Genomic DNA, 22,187 nt, shown 5'->3' on the forward strand with positions numbered 1-22,187 from the left:
CTTGTCTTACAGACCAAGGATATTTATGTGGTATATACAATTTCATCTTTCCCTTTGATGGTGTTATGATTCTTGGGAAATCATCACATTTAAAAATTTCCTCAAAATAAAAATTAACTGTTTCAAAATAAGTACAGGAAGTCCAAGCCACAGCAAAATGTAAGACTTTGCTTAGTTCTGGATGAAGGCATTCATTCACTTATTCATTCAGTCACCAAATACTTCTTTTTAATTTTCTTTATAGCCCATGGATTTGACTTTGGCCAGTAGTGCCAGGTCATTTATCACTTCGAAAGTTCCAATTCAGCTTCAGTGGAAAAGGTTTTAAATTAGATGCCACTAAAGTAGACTTGGCCATGGAATTCCTGTCTCCTTTCCTCCTCTGATAAAAAGTAAATTCAGCATTGCTAAGTGCCGGTTTACTAAAGAGGATGCTTTGAGCCATCTCCTCAAATCCTCTCAATGCCTCAGGATGTGCCAGCTGACAGGGATTACTAGTTAGACATTGGCTTATGATCTGGAAAGAACACTGAACTGGGAGCCAAAAGACCATCTTGGATCCCAGCTTAGACCCCTAGTAGATCTGTGATCTTGTATAAATCCTAAACTGTTTCCTTAGATGTCATTGAGATTAGGGGATAGGTAGCAATATCTACCTTTCAGCATCATTGAGTTAGATTGAACAATGGATGTGCAGCCTCTTCAACTGGGAGTTATTGACAGAAACTTGGCTAATACAAGCTCAGTCTTTGGGAATCCCAAAGAATATATGAACAGACCCCTTGGCAACTAGGAAATAAAAGTGCCTGGGACATAAATATTTGGTCAATGAATGAATAAAACATGATAACAGAATTTCCTGAGGACCCAGATGTGTCCTTGTTTTCTAATGTTATCCAGGAAAATAAACAGCAAAAAATAACAAATCTTAGAATCCCTTACCAGCCATAAATATAAACTATTAGTTTGGACAAATAAAAAATATCTTACTAGCTCCTGTAATCTCAACTTATGAATTGGTATCACTAATTGGCCCAAATGACTCAGTTCAAAATGTGAACTAGAAGTGGGGGAGAAACATACGAAATTTACCAAAAAGGAAGTTTACTTGCAGCAATAACAAAAATCTGATTTTCTTCAAATTCAGAAGCAAAAACAGTAAAAGTAAATAAGGGGCTCAAACCTGACATGAGGTATTCTATATGTTCATAGAAAAATATGTGGCCTTCAGTGGCTCAGCTAAAGACCTTATTCTATTACATTCTAGCTTGTGACTTTGGCCAAATTATTCCAACTTTTAGAAAGCATTTTCTTACCTGTAGATGAGAATGATACCAGATAGTCTTGTTAAGATGATTACTCTACATAACACTATCAGGCACCTAAGATATGTAAATTTTTATTTATTTATTTATTTATTATCTATTTATTTTTATTTTGTGTGCATGAGTGTTTTGCCTGCATGTATGTAAGTGTACCCATGGGTGCAGTACCCTTGAAGGTCAGGAGAGGGCGTTAGAATCCCTGAAACTGATTGTTACCTGCCATGTGGGTGCTGGGAACCAAACCTGAGTTCTCTACAAGACCAGCCAATGCTCTTAACTGCTGAGCCATCTCTCCAGCCCCACCTAAGATGTTCTTACTCAGTGTTCTTTTACTGAGAATGTTACTTGTGGAATGATTGACTGGGGATCTATCGGTGTTCGTGGAGACATGCTGTCCTAGCAGAGTCAGTGCTGCTAACCTGAGTCATTTTCACTCCTCCCTTCTTTCAGAGGCCTTGCCCCTTCTGGAAAACTTAACCATTTCCGACATTAATCCCTACGGGTTCACAGTTTCCTGGATGGCATTGGAGAATGCCTTTGACAGCTTTCTAGTAACGGTGGTGGATTCTGGGAAGCTGCTGGACCCCCAAGAATTCACACTTTCAGGAACCCAGAGGAAACTGGAGCTTAGAGGCCTCATAACTGGCATTGGCTATGAGGTCACAGTCTCTGGCTTCACCCAAGGGCAGCAAACCAAGCCCTTGAGGGCTGAGACTATTACAGGTATTTTGATTCAAGTGAGCCATTCTCTCCTCTTCCTGGTCCCTTTCCATGTCATGTGTCTACAGGATCACCATGGTTTTAACATCTATATCTGTATCCCATATTTAATCAGAAGACGTGGTCTGTTCTTTCATATTCTTCAACACTTTCCCTTGTTTCACATACCTAATGAGCACTCCCCACTCCCACCCTGGAAATGAGAAGGTGGAAATGTGTCCCTTTGGTACTCCAAGGCCTTTGGTCCATGTCTTGCCTATAGCTCTTGTGTGCTTACACCATTTACCTTTTTGTGTTCATCCTGGCTGGTCCCCAGGTACATTTCAGCCTTCTCAAAAGAAATATACTGATGAGTATATTTTGAAAAGATATTTAAAACCTTTACTGTCTCAACCTGTGATCTTAACCAACTTACTCAGTGGTCTTGTCATTGGAAAACTAAACTGGAATTTATTAAATTGGTAAGAAACTAATATCAGAGAGATTCTTCAACACAGACTAAATCCATAATAATCCCTACAGAAATATCATATTAACAACCTTAACAGTCAAAAATCTGTGTTTCCCAAAGTCTTTCTAGAGATTACAAACTCTATAGACTGTTCAAAGCTTTCATTTGGTGGTTTCATGTTCAAATAAGTTTGGAAGCAAGATCTTTGGCCACAAGACTTTTCAGAATCTTTGATTGTATATCTCTGAGACATCGATATTTCCCAAACTTATTTGACAAGGAATACCTTTAAACAAAGGGGATCAAACAGGAATACTTTACTTTAGACACACTTTGGGAAACTCAACTCCAAAATTACTTTGACCTTGAGTTTTGTCTAGTTAAGGAAATCCAAAACAAACCCATGGATACGAATATGTATGCTCTAAGTCTCAGTTCTATCATCTAAACACTTTTCTAATGGTTAAATTTGGAAGAAAAGATATCAAACAGGAAAGAAAGTCAAGAGTAGGAACCTTCTTTAGTAGATTAACCAATTCTGAGAACAAAGCCAAAAGATCATAACATTTTAAAAGTCATTTTGCTTCAGCTCAAGGGAAATATAATCATTAGCATTGTCAGGGATAGCTCCACAGATCATTAACACGGGTTTATTTGTCTTTTCAAAAAGAAAAGAAAAAGAGCTCACAGTGGATGGGCACTCCGCCACTGGAAGACAGAAAGCAAATGTAAACAAGTTATGGCTTTGAACTTGTTTAATAATATGTGGGAGGGGCCAGTGCTTAGTCCAGATGTGGATTAATGCAGTTGCTTTTAGACAAAACTCACAAATGCAAACATATGTTTGACTTGTGTTGAATGTGTCAACTCTGTCTTTCCCCTCTCCTAGCCCTGCTGGACTTATTAATGTGGAATGATTTTATCTTCCGATATCTCAGGACACCTCTGTCTCTGAAAGCCTGGCCTTGCCTGAGTACTGATACCCCCACCAGAGAGAAGATTACTCTGGCTACTGAATAATGTTCTCTTTCCTCCTTCCACCGTCTTCTCTCCCTCTAGAAGCTGAACCAGAAGTTGACAACCTTCTAGTTTCAGATGCCACCCCAGATGGTTTCCGTCTGTCCTGGACTGCTGATGAAGGGATATTCGACAGTTTTGTTCTCAGAATCAGAGATACCAAAAAGCAATCTGAACCACGGGAAATAACACTTCCTTCCTCCGAACGTACCAGGGACATAACAGGTCTCAGAGAGGCCACCGAATATGAAATTGAACTCTATGGAATAAGCAATGGAAGGCGATCCCAGCCAGTCAGTGCCATAGCAACAACAGGTACTGTAAACAAACAGGAGAGGAGAGAGGAAAGTCATGACTCTGGGGCACTTCTTGCAGGGTTGGGTAATTACAAGAGCTTTGGATGCAGACAGACTGGCATTCAGGTCCTGGCTCCTTCAATCCTAGCCCATGTTATCCTAAACTATGTGGATAAGTCTTTACACCAACAAGAATATGATGCCAGTTACCTGGAAGGGTTGTGAGGATTTAGTAAACTAATTCATGTAAAACTCACAGCATAGGGCCTGGCATGTAGCAAGAGCTCCACAGAGGAAAACTAATCACAGTGTCACTCATCATCATCTTGACAACCATTGCACATTTTAAATACTAAAGCCTCTTCCTTCTACCTGCAATCTCATGGTATGGATCCAAGAACACACCTCCGTGTTCTTTGGTCAGATGTTCTAGGTGCATTAAGTGAGGGATGATGGAGAAGTAGCACAGGGACCTATAAGGATCAATGCTCTAAAAGGCTGCACGTGAGCAGTCAGTACTATGATTAGTGAAGCTAAAGATGGAACTGTGAGATGAGGACAGTCTTCCTGCAGCCCACCCCCAAAAGCCATCTAGAGGGGAAATGAGACCTTTTTCCATATCTGCTGTGTCCAAGAGATGGTCAGTAGCCTATCTGTTTATGACAATAATCCTAAGACTTGAATGACTCTTTAGAGGGAAAAAAGAAAGATCTAGAAGTGGGGAGAATTCTTTCAGAAAACTAAAAAGAGTCAAAATGACATTGCATAGAGACAGTTGCTTCAAAGGAACTGGAGGAAAGAATGACAAAATCACAGGAAAGCAAAAGGGACCCGAGGAATGGTGAACTGCACACAGAACTCAGCCTTCCTCTGTGGATGCATCAGGACTGTGAGACCCAGGTACGTGAAGTGATGTGCCTAAGGTCACACAGCTAGCTTGGAATAGACTCCAAATGGCAATCTGATTTTAGTACTGTTACTGGAATTGCTTTAATAAGAAGATCTGGTAAGAGATAATCGATGAATTGGCATACGTGTTCTCTCTGACAGGCACAGAACCCATTAGTCCTAACTCTCTACTCCCTATATCAAGACAGGTGTGTGTGTGTGTGTATGTGTCTATGTATGTATGTAAGTGTGGGGGAGGGTTTATGGTGTGTGTGTGTGTGTGTGTGTGTGTGTAGATGTGTGTGTGAGAGAAAGAGACAGAGAGGCAAAGAATGTGTATGTGCTATGTGTGTGTGTGGTGTGCTGTATGCACATGTATGTGTATTCAGGTGTCCATGCCTATGTGTGCACAGAGGCCAGGGGAGGCTGTGGAGTGTCATGTTTTCTCACTCTCTGCCGTGTTCTCTTGAGACAGGATCTTTCCCTGAACCTGGAGCTAGACTTGCAGCAGCAAGCTCCATCCATACATCTTTTCACACATGCCTCTACCTCCACACACGGCACTAAGATTATAAACACATGGGCATTCCTGGCTCTTTAGATGGGTACATGGATCTTCATGTTTACATAGTAAGCATTCTTGCCCACTGAGCCATCTCTCCACACCCACCTTATTGTTTGAAATAGTACCTCTCACTGAGACACAAGGTTTACCAGTTCAGTTAGGCTGGGAGGCCAGCAAACTCCAGGGCTATTCCTTTCTCTGTTTCTTGCAGTGACTAGATTACAGGTGTGACACCATGCCCAGCTTTCTATATGGCTTCTGGGGATTGAATTCAGGTCCTCAGACTTGTGCTGTAAGCACTTTACAGACTGAGCTATTTCCCCAGCCCGAAGACAGATATTTTAGAATGTTAAGTGACAAGATATACTAAACTCCAAAAGTCCACCTGCAGATACCATAACCAGTTCTTGTTGACATGGAGAAAATTCTGGGCCTAAGGCAGTACCGCAGCAAAAGAGAAAGCCCTGCTCCTTCTGCACAGTCCCCACCTCGTGCACTGGAGATGCAGTGGTTAGCATAGCTGCCTTCCTTGCCAACCATGACCTTCCTCCCCCCATGGCTGCCCACAGAATGACTTTGGATCAGAGAGAGAGGCTGATCTTGACCTTGGTTTATAAACACTCTCTTCAAAGTTTACTTCTGATCACCGATTTTGTTTTACTGGTATTTTTTCCTAGAAGCTCTGAAGTTCTAAAGAAAAAAAAAAAAAGAATGAATAAGCATGAGCTGATTTGATTTGTTGGGTTTTTTTTAAGAACAAAAGAAAATAAAAAGCAGGCTTGCCTATTGGGAAGTTCTTCTCTTAGGGTCCCCTCTCTGAGGTCTTGGAGTTCACAGCCAAAGATAAAAGAGAGAGTGTGTGTGTGTGTGTGTGTGTGTGTGTGTGTGTGTACCTGAATATGCTTTTGTGTACTCATGTGTGTCCATATGTACCTACACACCCTTGTTCCAGGACCAGGAGAGGCCAGAAGAGGTGATCTAAGCACCCAAGCACATGCTTAAATTCACCTTTTGTTCCTCAACTTCAGAAAGTTTCCCTTTTGTTTATTCATCCCTGCTCTGCTCGCTCTTCCCTCACACCTGTGGCCATGCTATCCCTCTTCCTCCTGATAAAGGTCTACTGTGATTCCTCCTTGCGAGATATCTGTCTGGGCATCAGCTGACCTCTTTGAGTGCCCAGAGCAGCAGGGAAGGAAGTGCATCCTAATGGTCTCTGGGCAGACAATTGGAGTCTAGTCATGTCTCTCTTTCTCAGCAGTGGTGTGACCTGGGACAAGTCTCAAGTCTCTGATCTACAAAACAGAATTTAACTCAAAGGTCAGCCTTGTAGTTAAACACAACCAGGAATAGTGAGTACTTAGCAATTTCCTTGCCTCTTGTAATAATCCAGATATTACATGCTTGGTAGGTTGTAAATCATATTTTTAAGGGACAATAAAATCAAAATTTAAGAAAAATATACAGTGGAGTGTCTGACTGTGTTCCTGAATAGTGGCTCTAGCTAGAGGCCATAAACACTCCAGTTTCTTGTCTCTCCAGAAATACAAATAGACAAAATGCAACATATATTGAAATCTGTGAGCATGATGTTTTAGCATGTCACCACTTTCTCCTGCTTCACTTGGTGTTTGACTGTCTTATCTGAGATAAGCCTTATCTGAGATGATCGCCTAGTCCTCATTTAGGCATCTTTCTATTGATGGCTGCTTGGGTTGTGTGGATTGTTCCTCGGTCCATCTCTGTGCTTACAGTAGCTTCTTTTCTCCCATGTAGTCAGTCTCCTTTAGAGAAGAACTTCTTTCTCCTCACTGAAGATAAATGCTGCCAGGCCCTGTGCACCATCCTGAAGGTCTCCAGAAAATAGGCAAGCCATCCCAGCAATCTCATGACTGCTGTTCTCTTCCAGAGACTCCTGAAACCCACCAAGGGTGCTTGGAGTTAGGACTTGGACATACTTCTTTTTTGTGTCCCTATCTATTAATATACATATATTCCTGGGCTCTCTTATAGTCCTAAGGACAAAAGAGTAATCAATATCCCTTTTGCCTTCCTTCAGAACATATCCCCACTCCCAACCTGTCCACATTTCCCAGTCAGGCATCCGCACAACTCCTCAGTTCCATTCCAATTCAGATGAATTTGAAGCCAGACCACAAAACTGTACTGACATTGTTCCTAGGGACCTGGTCAGCACATCTGTAGAAATACTTGGCAAGCCTCTGCTCCATATGATGCAAACTCTTCATGCTTGACACCTCTGACACAGATTCACACCTTCCCCCAGGAAGCATAATGATGGCAGCCATCAATTGAAAAGCACATGCTTTGTGTCATATACAAGCAGGTGCCTTGCTGACTGTCCAAGACACAGGCAGACTAAAGGCGAGTCATCTGCAGCCCCGTTTCAGATGCAGATACTGAGCCCCACTGTGCTAAATTTGCAGAAAGTAAAGCCATCCTGGAATTCTAATTCAGGTTATTCTAATGCCAAATGTTTTGCTTATATGCTCATTGCAGCCATACTCTTATCTTAGCACAAAACCTAATGCATATTAAGTGATGAATGAAAGTTTGTAGAAATTTAAATGACAGTCAGTTGCCACTAATGAAAGAAATTTGTTTTAGATTTTGAGAGACAAAGTTTCTGTGGAGAGCAGCCTTTTTCAGCCTCTTTGAGAGCTTTTATAAATTTTATATATTTATTGAGGCCAGCCTGGTCTACACAGTGAGTTCTAAGACAGCTGGGGCGACAGGGAGACCTTGTCTCAAAGAGACCAAAAAAATTTTTTTATATACTTACTTAATAGAAGGGCTTTTTAAATCATATTATTATAATGAAAGCATTATTTGGGTCTTCCCAACTTTTTTGCATGTATGTATGTGTGTGTGGTTTGCATGTGTCAGCAAATGTATATGTGGGTGCAGGTGCACGTGTATGCACATGCTTGTATAGGCAGAGGCTCTTATTGGGTATCTTCCTCAATCACCCTCATTGTTTATTGAGGCAGGGTCTCTCACTTAAACCCAGAACTCACCAGTTCACCTAGTCTAGCTCTAGCTTGTTCTGGATCTGTCTCTTGAGAGCTTGGATTACTGGTGGGCTACCACATCTGCCCAACTTTTATGTGGATGCTGGGCATCTGAACTCAGATCCTCACTCTTACACAGAAAGAGTTTTACCAACTGAGCTATCTCCCTAGCCCCTCCCCAACTTTGTAATAGTTAATAGTTGTAGCTCAGTTGCTCTGTGCATAGCTGTCTGCTGTAGACCTCAAGGTTTAGGGTCCCTATTCATGACCAAGTGACACCGAAACAGCAAATGGTCTTTAACACCTAGGAAGTTCTTTGGTGCAAAATTCTCATGCCCACTCTCTCTAGAATTCCACCACTCTCATGCGATTGCTGCCAATTATGCATGACTGTGCATGCTGACACTTGCAAACCACACACAGAGATGCAAAAAAGTTTGGGAGACCCAGGCAGTGCTTTCTTTACAATCAGACTCAATTAAAAAACAACTTTTATCAGGTAAATGTGTGCTTTTTCAAGCACATTCCTCTAAGTATGTAATGGATAAGGACACTAATAGTTTTTTTTAACATATTTTATTTATTATTTTTATTTTATGTGTACGAGTGTACTGCCTGCATATGTGTGGGTGTTGAGCAGTGCTCACGGAGGTCAGAAGAGGGCATTGGATCCCTTGGAACTGGAGTTACAGGCAGTTGTTAGTCACCATGTGGGTGCTGGGTATCGAACCCCAGGTCCTTTGCAAAAGCAGCCAGTGCTCTTAACCTCTGAGCCATCTCTTCAGCCCCAGCATTTAAAGCAGTGCAGATATTATTGCCATTTTGTTGATAAAAAAAAAAACAACAACAACTGGAATTTAGAGAAGAAATCTTTGATTATAAAGTACAATGTCTAAAATGTGCCATAACCTGTAAAAACCAGTGAGGTTTGCAGTCAGAGTAAAAGTAAGTGAACTGGGTGGGCAGAGGAAAATCTGTTAAGCCAAAGTTGATGTATATCATTAGGGTCTGCTCTTAGCCAGACTCATCTAGAACTTTCCTGGGGAATACCCTAAGGTTTGGGTGGCCTCTGGAGGAAGGGGTTATAAGGGAAGAAAATAGAGAAGGCAAACACGTTTCATGAATATTCTGCATGCCAGAGGCCAGACTAAGAGCTTCATATCCATCATCTTCACTAATCCGCAGAACATTCCTGTGGGTGCCACTCTCTCCACTGGACAGATTTTGCAACTGAAGCTCACAGCAGTGAAGGGACTTGCCCCAGGTTGCCCAGCCTCTCAATGATATTTGGACAATGAAGGTCTTGAAGGTTCCTGAGACCCTGTGGTTTCAAAAATTTTCCAGGGACGAGGCAAAAAGCCCAGCAGCCACAGAGACTTGGGGTAGTTTCCAGGTCGTAGAAGAAAACTGTAGGTGGAGATGCCTTAGATGAGAGAAAAAGACAGAAATGGGTTGGAAAAAATTCTCTCCCCATATTTCTGTGTCTTCCCACACTTAATGATCAACGTGGGTTGAAGAAGGGAACGGATGAAGAAACAAGCTCCCTAGAGCCTGAAAATTGTTTCCTGAGTTCTCTGGTTAACATGGTCAGCTGAAGTGGGCAAAATCTTAAGCCAAAAATTACACAGAGAAAAGCCAAAGGAAACTGGGTTTGAAGAAGGCAAATTAAGGGAGAAAAAATGCCCCTTGGGCATGGGTTTCCCACAGACGGGCCCATCAGTGTTTGTTTTGGTGATGGCCTGACATTGCTACCTGACTTTGGACCTCCTTTCAGATCTAGGGGTGGGCTTCTCAATATTAATTTCCAAATGAACATGGTTTCCAGGATGCCAGGCTATGCTTGGCTCAGCTGCCCAATCCAGAGATCCAGATAGGTCCTAGGTCCCATCACAAGAATGTTGGCTACAGAAAGAGTGCATTTTGCTCTCCTGTGTAGTGGCTACAAACACACTTTCACCTCAGGGAGTTCTAGGTGGGAACTAAGCCTTGAAAGTAGAAAAGAGTTGCAATCTTTTCGTGTCTTAACCATTAAAAAGAAACAGAAAGCAAAGGTTTTAAAATGCTAAAAATAATAAATAAAAAAAAAGCCACGCTCCTCATCTCTTTGGAAGCTAATTAGATGCTAACACCTACCTTGAGTGAATCCAAGTGACTGTATATTCCTCAGTCGTTCCTGGCGCCGGTCCCTGGAGTGATTTTTCTATCTTTCTTTTTCTTTCTTTCTTTCTTTCTTTCTTTCTTTCTTTCTTTCTTTCTTTCTTTCTTTCTTTCTTTCTTTCTTTGTTTCTTTCTTTCTTTCTTTCTTTCTTTCTTTCTTCTTTATCTTTATTTTTTCTTGGCACACATTCTTAATCCCAACAGCTTGGCTCATACATCAACTCTAGGTACTAAGTACTCCTGGATAACAAATTCGGGGGAAAAAATGGTGGACAAGATAGATAATGTTTCTGGGTTTCTGTTGTGTTTTCTCGTTGACAGCCATGGGCCCTCCCAAGGAAATCGTGTTCTCAGACATCTCTGAAAATGCAGCCACCGTCAGCTGGATGGCACCCACTGCCCAGGTGGAGAGTTTCCGGATTACATATGTGCCTATGACAGGAGGTAAGGGACCTGGAGACAGAAGTGGTGGGAAGAGCATGAGTTTAGGGTTACATAGTGAATGAAACCCTGAATTCTCTTATTCCCCAACCCCAAACATCATAGCCAACAACAATTATTTCCCTTTTTTTGAGACCATCTTGAGAGATCTCATTTGTGTAAAGTTCTATAAGATCTTTGGAAGAAATTATCTTCAGAAAAGTCATTTTCACAACCTTTCTAGCCTTGAAATTCTAAAATTCTACAAGAAATAGGTTCCTGGTATTGTTTAAACACAGTGACAAAGGAATCTATGTAAACTGTCTCTTTTTCTCCTTTGAGCACAGCCATCTAAAACCTAGTCTTGGTTACCTGTGAGGTTTGGCCCTTGGATGCCACATCTGCCTGTCTCACTACAACATGGAGAGTTGAGAGCAGTTCTGAGGCATGGCTCAGAACGCATAGGTTATAGTCTGCACTCTAAATAGACAATTTGCCAAGTGGTAGGCTGTCTGTTATTAGAGGTGTGTAAAGAGAAGAGGAACACTATAGCATCTCCATGTGGAGTTTGACCAGGCGGTATGTAAACTCGTCGTCAACCCTGAAACTCTAAGAAATATAAATTCCAGACTTCCTAATAAATATAAGAGCACAAATTTAACTCTTACTATCTTTTTTCATTATGACTAGAATTTCTATAATAAAGGAGTGTGTGTCATCCTGTCAAGTCAATGAGTAAAGTAGTTCATGTGTACATTTCATAGTGAGATTTCCCATATAGTTCATGGTGGGAAAAGTAAAGAAAATAAAATTAACATAACATTCCAGCTCTTTCCCGAAAGGAAACTTGCCATTTTAGTATGCTGTGACTTCATGATTTTTTCCTTTCCTGGCTTGGTTTTTGGCATCTGCACCAATGGAAAAAGCATTATACAAAAAGTAAGGCCTCTTCTTTCATGCCAGAAGGCAGGAGAAAAATGAGAGGAAGTCAAGAAAGTGGAATTGAATGAAGACATAATTTCATTTCCAAACTGGATACAACCATTTTGGAGGCTCTAGTGAATAAGCATCAGCGTGGTCCTCCACTCCCAATCTTGCTTTTGCTGGTCTCTAGGTATCCCCTCCATGGTAACTGTGGATGGAACAGAAACTGAGACCCGGCTGGTGAAGCTCATCCCTGGAACGGAGTACCACGTCAGCGTCATTGCCATGAAGGGTTTCGAGGAAAGCGATCCTGTCTCCGGGTCACTCACTACAGGTGCGTTGGGCTTTGGTTTAGCTGTTCAGAGACACTTGTGTCAATTCATCTCTGCCTTCAACATTATGGCTCATGACTCAGTAACTGCAGAAAAGGTTACTTAGGAAACCCCAATCAAAAGTGAGCTGGAATTAAAGTGCTTGGTGCCTCCCTTCCACCCATCCTGGTTCTTATGAGCTGTATTATCTCAGGGACATCCTTAGCTTCCTCAGGCCTTAGTTCCTTGGCTATTGTGGAAAAGAGTCTAAGTTTGGAAATCATACTGAGCTGAGTTGAAATCCATATTCTTCCATATGCTAGTCACGTGGGCTATTAGTCCAGTTTCCTTCTCTACCATGGGCACAATTCTGTTTCCCTCACTGGATAGTATAAGGGTCTGTAGATACAATTGTGCCTCTTCACCCATCACTTCCTTCCCCTCTGTTGCCTGCAGCCATGGCGAAGACCCTCAAAATAGATGTTTCCCCAAATATCGGTGGTAAGAGCTCTCAAGAGGCCCTTTTGTGCTTGGCCGCCCCGGCATCTGATGCACTGTTACCTGACTCTTCGCATTGCATCCCACCACACTTTTAGTTCCCAGCTTATGCCTGAGGCACCTGAGACATGGGGAAATCACAACCATATACCTCACAAATGTGGAATCAGAACTGAACAAGGTCACTCTGACTGCCAACCCTAACAACCCTTTAAAATTAAAGCTTGTTTTCCCATTAAAGCCTGATTTGTACCATCTACTATAATGGAGGGGAAATGTTGAATTGTACTGAGGGAGAATGAAATGGAAAACTTCTCTTTAGACATCTTTATCTCTGAACAGTTCATCCTCTGAGATATGGCAAATTATGCAATCTAATCCATTAAGGGATTGAAAGAATATACCTCACAGGAAATTTCAAAAATATCCTAATTGCTTACAAGAGTTGATCATGTGCAGTTAAAACATCCCGTCTTGACCCAGAGTCCCATCCACCCCTCCACTCAGGCTTCTGTTTTCCCAAAGAAATCTTTTATTCATGATTCTCCACAGCAACAGACACAAAAGCTGGGTGTGTCTCCTTCCAAGGCCTCATTGTCATCAAAATTAAAGGACATTCTGTCCACGCATGATGAAGCAGGAAGGCACTTGAAGGGGATGATGTGGGCTCTCTAGATTGCTTGGTCATGTCCTGACTCTCAGGCCAATTATCTGAGGGTTGGGTGCCCCTCTGTGAAATGAGTTGTTGATGGCTGCCCTCATTTTCTAAACCATCTAAGGAGAAATTGGGTGGAGGTTACAAAAAGCAAGAGAGAAGGGTGCCTCATTCAGGTCAGCTACCAAGAAAGGGATGCTGGGAAAGAAAGTGATCAGTTAAAAGAAGTCAGGGATTTACACTCCTGAATATCTTTTGTCAGTGTAGTTCATTTGAAATCATCTCTAAGATTTTAAAGAACTTGTTTTGAGACAGTCTTTGTAATCCGAGCTGGCCTTGAACTCAAGATCCTCCTACAGACAAAAAAAAAAAACTTTAATATTTTATTTTTAACAGCCGAAAGCCCAAAAGCTTCCCCAGCACGTTTTACATGCGTCATCTAGTCTATTCTTACAGTAGCCATACTTTGACAAGTGATGAATGTGAGGTGTCCTTCCCAAGGACACAAAGTCGGAGGCAAAAAAAGACAGAATCTGAGACCAAAGATCACTACCTATCAGCACCCTAAATAGAGACACCACCTAAAGCCCACAAAAGCCTCAGGCAGTACTGACCATGCAAGACTACTTCAGATAGGCCAGGAGTGCTGGTGCATACCTTTAAACCCAGTGCTTGGGAGGCAGGAGGATCTCTGTGAGTTCAAGGCCAGTCTGGTCTACATAGTGAGTTAGTTTCAGGCCAGCTGGGGCTACAGGAGACCCTGTCTTAAAAGACCAAAAAAAAAAGCCTACTTCATATGTTCCTTTCTTGGCAAAGGGGAAATGAACTGATAACCCTTGTTACACACTCAACACTCCAGCACTGTAATAACATGTGGAAATTAAAATAACACTGAGGAAAACCCCAGTTGGTATTACCACATCCATTTTACAGGTTAGGAAACAGAGACCCAAGCTAACCCCACCAACGTGTGAAGGAGTCATGGTATAAAGCCAGGTCAGGCTGGCTGCATCTTCTTCCATGCACCTGACCCTGTGAATCCACACCAGCAGGACCACTGTCCTCTGATGTGGTCTTCCACCATCACCAACTCCTCTCCCACCATCTTTCTCTGCAGCTCTGGATGGCCCTTCTGGCCTGGTGACAGCCAACATCACAGATTCAGAAGCTTTAGCCATGTGGCAGCCAGCCATTGCTACTGTGGACAATTATGTCATCTCCTACACGGGGGAGAGAGGTACGGTCTTGTCCCAGGTTCTTGTCACTTTGGTGAGTGGTTGTCTTACAGCAAAATTTTCCCATTCTTTCAACATGGCACATTCATTGTATGCAGGATGACAAAACTTGCTGGTACATTGGAAAAGCCAGTAATGTTCTTGTAACTCTCCACTACATCCTCAAGAGAATCTGATAAACCATTTGAGGAGGAAAACATAAGCAGGTGCCTCTGAAGCCTCTGCATGATTTCCTAGCTGATCCTCCTCTTCTGCTGGGTTCTGCCTGGTCACATGTATATTTCTTACTTTTCTAGTTTCTGTGACAAAATATTGAGAAGCAATTTAAGGGAAGAAGGGTTTTTATTCTGGCTTACAGTTGAAGTTCATTCCATCACGGCAGGCAAAGCATGGCAGCAGGAAGAAAAAGCACGAAATCAGACGGAGAAAAGCAGGACCAGGGGGCCAGCTGGTCACATTGCATCTATAGTCAGGAATCAGAGTAGACAGAAAGTGGGTTCAGGCTGTAAAACCTCAAGACCTATCTGGACTGACCCAGTTCCTTCAGCAAGGCTCCACCTCCTAAAGACTCTTCAACCTTCCCACATAGCACCACCAACTGGGGACCGAGTACTCAAACACATGTGGCTACGGGGACATTTTACATTCAAACCACACCACAGTAGACCATCTTTTCTAGGAAGGAGCTCTCATCCTTTACAGAAGTGTCTAGAATCGAAAGTCTTAACAAGACTGCATGAGATGCTCCTGGGATGCCACGGCTTCTCAGAGGCCTGCAGAGAGTCTAATTGGGACAAATTTGATTGGAAAATCTGGGGTTTCTTTTCCTATTTCTATAACCATCTGTACCAACTCAACCAGTGGGTAGATTGAGCTCTTGCTGAGAGCACCAGCCAAGCACCATCACCAGAAAGTAAAATCAAATGCAAACAAGACCAAAGCCAAACCCCTTTCAATAAACTCATCCATAGTTTCATAATGAGCTATTCTAGAAATTACTTTGCTATTTCAATTTTCAAATAAATGTGTTTTACATTTTATGGTTCAGTGTTGTTTTGCTTTTACTGACAATATAAGATGATACCACAACTCGTGCCTGGGGCCTCTGAAAATTTTAATTCAGCCCTGGTAATAATCTGAGGAAGTTCTTTGTGAGGACAGAGCAAAAGTGGGGCAGAAGGGGGAAAATTAGGCTTATTCATTTTACTCTGTCTTATTCCCTGTGAGTAAATTCTTCAGAGACAGGCAGATGCTGTTGACATCCCCTAAAACCATCAGTGGACACTTGGTAGGAATCCTGGAAATTTGGGATTTAGGACTAACAAGGGGATTGAGCCAGAGGCATAGTGGGGCTTGTTGATAGTGAGGTAAGGCGATCAAGTTGTCCTAGTTTGCCAGGGACTTTCCCAGTTTTAACATTGAAATTCCATACCGGGGAAACTTCAATCTTAACAAAACAGGATTGGGGTTCCCTGATTAGAAGATAAATATTTTTGCCAAGGCATTATGGTTTGTTTCCCCTATTGGTTATGAAGGAACCAAGGGACCTAAAAGGCCGTTGCCAGACTCTGAGGATCTATGATTATTGTGACCCCTCAGCCTTGAGGATTTAGTGATCCTTGATATGACAGCATTCGGTAATTTATAAGAGAATTCATGCACAAAATAAAAGAATGGAGAACAAACAGTGGGACAAACTCAGTTTGAGTAACCCAAGACTCTGGGATGGTACCCGAGACGCCCCTATATCTCATTCCTGTGTCTTAGCTGCAAAGCTTTTTCAGCCAGTACACCATATTGGGATAGTATCCTTGACGCCCCCCCCCCAGCTTCGTGTCATTGTGATCTGGTGCCTGGAAAAATCCAGTCTCTATATGATCCATCCTTTGTACACGTAAGTGCTCAAGAGATAGAAAGACCTGGGAGTCATCTCAGAACTTAAACCCACTTTGCTTCAGGGTCACTGAAAGGTTCTGTCTTAGAAGAAGGCATGCATGCTGTTTGCCAAGAGCTAACTGCCTTGCTGTTTGTTTCATGCTTAGTACCAGAAGTTACACGCACAGTGTCTGGGAATACGGTGGAATATGATCTGGCTGACCTCGAGCCTGCCACAGAATACACACTGAGGATCTTTGCAGAGAAAGGACCCCAGAAAAGTTCCACCATCACTACCAAGTTCACAACAGGTACAAGTACACTCAGACTAGAGCTCATCATTTCTTTTTAAAAAATTTTACGTGTATGAGTATTTTGTCTGCATGTGTATAAGTACACCACATGTGTGCAATGCCCACGAAGGCCAGAAGAAGACGTCAGATCCCCTTGAACTGGAGTTATGGATGGTGTTTAGCCATCATGTGGATGCTGGGAACTGAACCCAGATCCTCTGGAAGAGCAGCTCTTAACCACTGAGGCATCTCTCCAGCCTCAGGAAGTCATCATTTCTGAAACACCCACCCACAGCCTGCATCTTAAACCGCAACCCTGAGCCTGTTCTTCCTCAAGCCAGACCCTTGCAATGTAATGACATCAGCATGAGTTAAATTCACAGCACCCACTCAATCAAGACCCAAAGAAACATACCATTTCCTCTTGAACCGAAATGACCCACTTCTCCAAATGAATGAGGATTTTTAAAGGAGAATTTTTTTTAAGTGGAAAAACAGTTCCTACTGGCCCTAAACCCAGTATTTAATGATCCATGTTCCAGACAGGGAAATATTTTTAAAGAGTGAGATTTTTTCAGGCAAGTTTTCTTAGATGTCCATTGCATTTTTATGTATTGACATCTTTTTACAAAGTTCAGTAAATTAGGGAAATAAAGGATTGTCCTCTCTGTTGGAGTGAGCACCAGTATTAGCCCTCACCAGTCCTCTTAGTTAGAAACAAGGAGCTCAATAAGGATCTTCACAAATGTGTCTTCCTCCCCAAATCTAACCTGAATAAACCAGAATTGCTTTGGATTCACGGACACCCATCTCTTAGGGTGATATGAACCATATTCAACTTGCCTTTGGAGATCATGTGGTTCAGCTTTCTGATCCACAGTCAGGAAGGGTTCTTACCCATGGTCACATTCCGTGGTAGGGAAAGGACTTGAACTCAGCCCTCTTTCTGTTCTCTGTCCTACACTTGATGACTTATTTAATATGAATTATCTTCTCCAGACCTTGATTCTCCGAGAGACTTGACCGCTACTGAGGTTCAGTCAGAAACTGCCCTCCTCACCTGGAAACCTCCCCGAGCATCTGTCACTGGTTACCTACTGGTCTATGAATCTGTGGATGGTACAGTCAAGGTATCTTGAAGTATATAAGCCACTCCCTACTGTGGGGCAAAATATATATGTAAGGAAGAATTACCTGATGCTGTTTCTCCATTTCAGTGCAACTGGGGACCTAAAAAAACTTAATAGAAACTAGATATAGTACCAGACCCTGTGAGTCCTGCTCTCTACTCTCTCATTTTAACCAGACCCAAGTTCTGAGAGGTAGCCAAGATCAAAAGCCACTGTTTATAAGACTTGATATTTTAGGAGTTGAACTCAAGGTCATTTAATGTTTTATTGAGAAAAGACCAACAGCATCTTTTGCATATTATGTAACAGATAGTGTCATTAACTGAGGTACTGTGATGCATCACACCGCATCTTTATGATTTATTGATATTGTTTACATCTATTGTTAATGCTACCTGTATTCTCTCTCATGAACTTTTCTTTTGTACTTTTTAAAAAAATTATTTATTATTTTTATTTTATGTGTATGAGTGTATTGCTTGCATGTATGTGAGTGCACCCGTGTCATGCAATGCCGCGGAGGTCAGAAGTTTACAATAACTCTTCAACTTCAGACAAGTGAAAGAGATTTTCTAAACTTTACCTTCCACATTTGTTACTGAGTTTTTCATTTTTGTCATCATACTTTGTATATCTAAGTTCTTTTATTTTCTTAACATTCATTTTTCCTAGCATCTTGTCTGTGTTTCATTCTTTTTATTTCTAAAACGTTATTGCTATTTTAGTCTACAACTTGCATTAAATTGCTTCCAAGTTTCTTTACTTTGGTTGCTATGATTCGGTTTGGTTTAGTTTAGTTTGGTTTAGGACTCCTGTTTTCCTCTTTGAAACTTCTTCCCAATGTCTGTTGGTCACGGTTTATCCTTTAAGAATGAAGAATGTTGGAAGTTTGGGTGCACATGAGGGTTTGTCAATGATGTGGTTCAGGGTAGAGAGATGAGGCAAGGATGCAGCAATTTGCAGGGGACCCCATAGAGCTTGAGCTCCTACTGTGTATATTTCTTCTCAGCTTCTGCTTCTACTGTAGTACCTTGACTTCCTCACCAGCTAATCCTGGTGGATTTGAATCCAGAACCTCCTCTCTAGCTCAGCTTCTCAAGAGCGTGAAGATCACCCTTCTATCTGGCCTAGGAGGTGATGGCAAGAGCTGGGGAATTTAACTCCCTTAACGAACTGAACTTTTGTTGGGTCACAACCTATATTGCCTTCAAAGGCAGTTGTGCTGCCTACGGTACATATTCTTTAGAAATTTGCTGTGTGTTGTGGCATACATAGCCAACCTCTGGTGCCCTGAGCACTCTAGTTTGCACCAGCTCTCTCCATGGACCCCTGAGGGATTACTCTACCAGCCACCTATCTACCAAGGTTCTACAGATAAGACCTATCTGTTGCCTGTTCCCAGCTCCTCTCTCTTCCTCCTCCTCCTTTTCGTGCATTCACACCTTATTTATATTTCTTGATAAACGGACATTTCCAATCTGTCCTGTTTAACCACATTTCTAGATACCACCACAGTCTTTCTGGAATTGGTGTACAATGAACTAACTCACAGGATGAGTTAGTTCTAAGCTGGCCTTTTATCTTCCCAGTATCCATTTTCCCATCTATAAGATGAGTTAATTGCACTCACAAATCCCTAAGGCCCCCTGTAGGTCTAGGGTTCTAGCGTTTTGTTTTCCTGGATCACGAAGTTTCATTTCAAGCTCTCCTAATTGCCTAGAAGATTCAGCATAGCAGCCTAGAGAGCTGACAGGCAGCGGTAGCCTCAGGCAATTCAATGAGCCTAGCTGTATACTGACAGCTGATCTCTCTCCAGGGACCAAACCTGAGAGCCACACAAAGGTCACTGTGTCACTGGCATTAAGTGGACACCCATCCATATTGCTTTTTCTTACATATCCAACCCCAGCTTGACATGTCTCACTCAAAAAAGTAACTACCATAGGAGAAAAGAATCCTGGATAGGGTGCTGAGAGGCTAGCAGGGCACATCCTCCTCTGCCACCAACAAATTATGGAGTGGGAACAAGTCTCTCAGATTCTCTGAACTTTACTTCCCCATTGGAAAAATTTGAATAACAGATCTCCCAGTTCTCAAGATATGAGAGAACCCTCCAGGGGTCTCCATACTGGCCTGTTACTGCTTCAACCCAGTCAACTACATCGGTGGCTTGTAGAGTTGTGTTTGATTTACCAGGATGTTGGTTGGATTCCAGGTCCAGCTGCCAAGATCATCTGTTAATAAGAATTGGAACCTACTGAGTATTTGAGCACAAAAGGATCTCCTGAAACTGAACCCAATCACCAATCCAGACAGCAGTCCAAGGATCAGCCACAGACATACATAGAGTGGGTCACACATCTGTCCCTCCTGGAAATCTCTGTTCTAGAAGGAACACACAGGGTTAGCTCATGCCTTTATTCAGCCCTGTTTATTGAACTATAATCATCATGTTCTAAGTCAAGAGCTCCCCAGCCCAACCCCTAGCTTCCTAGATAGGCATCTAGCCAGTGCCCACCACCCCCTTCTCTCTCTCATAATTTAGTCCGTGTAGGAAGGAGCCCAGGTATCAGACTGCATTAAGGCTTGTGATAAAGATCCACAGCAGTTACTAATAACTGCTGCCCTAAATGGTCTCAATACCCCTTGGCCCTTGTGCAATATGTCTCACCATCAGCTTAAGCTTCTTAAGTTCTTAAGCCTGAACAGCTTAATCTTGTTGAAAAACTTTTCAGATCTTCTCATTTGCCGACCGCTTCCTCGTCCTCCTCCCCACCTGAAACTAAGCACAACTGAAGCAGAGCGTTGCCTCCGCGTTGTTTTAAACTTCTCTGCCTTTCTGGCCTTTAGAACCTATGCTTACGCTGCCTTCTTTCTATCTCTGACATTCCAGATATGCACATGGGGTCTGGCATGAAGTGGGTACTGAGTAGATTCTTGTTGAGTGAATAAATGAATGTATGGATGAGTAAATAAGTTCATCATCTATACTTTGAGAATCCCTGGAACCAAACTGCACTATTCTTTCTTCTTCCCTTAGGAAGTCATTGTGGGGCCAGATACCACCTCCTACAGCCTGGCAGACCTGAGTCCATCCACCCACTACACCGCCAGGATCCAGGCATTGAGTGGGTCCCTGAGAAGCAAGCTGATCCAGACCATCTTCACCACAAGTAAGGATTCCAGGGAGCAATCTGGCCTTGAGATCTGACCTTCTGACACTGAATCAACCCTCCACTTCCCCAGCTTCTATTTTACATTTTTCAAACACATTGCTGAAAAGTATTAATTCCTTACTACTGTGTGGAAGCCTGGGGCATATGGCTGGATGCAGGAGGTTACAGGCATCCTGGTAAAAGGGAAGAAGAGCTAATGTGAGCCTATCTGGATTCCGTCCCCATCTCCATCATTTACTGGGTACCACTAGGAAGATATCTTCTACTCCATAAGCTTTAGTTCCTTCATCTTTACAATGTGATCAGTACCATCCCTTCCTCACAAGTACCTTGTACAGGACGGTAAGGTGTTATGTTTGAATTCCTAGCTCAGTGTGAGGTCTTTATATCATTAAGTTCAATGTAAATTCCCTTCTCCTTCAGCATGAGGGAACAGAGACTCAGGTTGGGTTCTTTGCCTTTATGAATCTAGCCACTGAACAGCTGAGCTTCAGTCTAGCCTCAAAGCTCCTACCCCATCCTCTGCTCTGAGAGTCTCTCTTTCTCTTTATCTTGCAGTTGGACTCCTATACCCGTTCCCCAGGGACTGCTCCCAAGCCATGCTGAATGGTGACACCACCTCTGGCCTTTACACCATTTATATAAATGGTGACAAAGCCCAAGCTCTAGAAGTCTTCTGTGATATGACCTCGGATGGAGGTGGATGGATCGTGAGTACCACAGTAGACTCCAGAGCTCTCAGATAGGGGTTGGGGAGGGAAAATGGGTAGTGTGTCCTTCTCTGTGTGTTCTGGCATCCATGAAAGACAGTGCCTGTCACATGGAGGCTCCTCAGAATTGTCTATCAAAATATAAAATAAAGTCTAGGGATGTAGTTCAGTTAGCAGAGTGCTTGCCTAGAATGTGCAAAGCCCTAAATTCAATCCCCAATACGACATAAAACCAAGCATGCTGTCAAATGTTTATTTGTACTCGGGAAGTGAAGGCAGGAGAATTAGGCATTCAAGGTCATCTTGAAGTAGCAGTTTGAGGCCAGCCTGGGGGACCCTGTCAGAAAAAAAGGAGGGGGGGTGGATAGACGAAGAAGAAGCTGGGTATAAAATGTATCAGAGGATTGGCCAGATGTGGTGGTGCATGCCTTTGATCCCAGTACTTGGGAGGCAGAGGCAGGTGGACCTCTTTTGAGTTACAGGTCAACCAGAGGCTATATAGGGAAACTAGC

General features: G+C 42.5%; 1 protein-coding gene across 1 annotated transcript in view; it reads left to right on the plus strand.

The window, feature by feature from the left end:
• Tnc (tenascin C) overlaps positions 1 to 22,187 on the plus strand; it is a 94,215-nt gene that overhangs the window by 63,249 nt on the left and 8,779 nt on the right. Inside the window, exons 15-23 of the mRNA XM_029563684.1 lie at positions 1,776 to 2,048; positions 3,556 to 3,828; positions 10,770 to 10,892; positions 11,983 to 12,126; positions 14,374 to 14,493; positions 16,534 to 16,677; positions 17,659 to 17,789; positions 20,830 to 20,962; positions 21,524 to 21,675. Of these exons, the coding sequence (XP_029419544.1) occupies positions 1,776 to 2,048; positions 3,556 to 3,828; positions 10,770 to 10,892; positions 11,983 to 12,126; positions 14,374 to 14,493; positions 16,534 to 16,677; positions 17,659 to 17,789; positions 20,830 to 20,962; positions 21,524 to 21,675 (1,493 nt within the window). The remainder of the gene's footprint in view (positions 1 to 1,775; positions 2,049 to 3,555; positions 3,829 to 10,769; positions 10,893 to 11,982; positions 12,127 to 14,373; positions 14,494 to 16,533; positions 16,678 to 17,658; positions 17,790 to 20,829; positions 20,963 to 21,523; positions 21,676 to 22,187) is intronic.

The sequence above is a fragment of the Nannospalax galili genome, unplaced genomic scaffold (genome assembly GCF_000622305.1).
Source record: "Nannospalax galili isolate Female #2095 unplaced genomic scaffold, S.galili_v1.0 scaffold34, whole genome shotgun sequence".
Taxonomy (NCBI): domain Eukaryota; kingdom Metazoa; phylum Chordata; class Mammalia; order Rodentia; family Spalacidae; genus Nannospalax; species Nannospalax galili.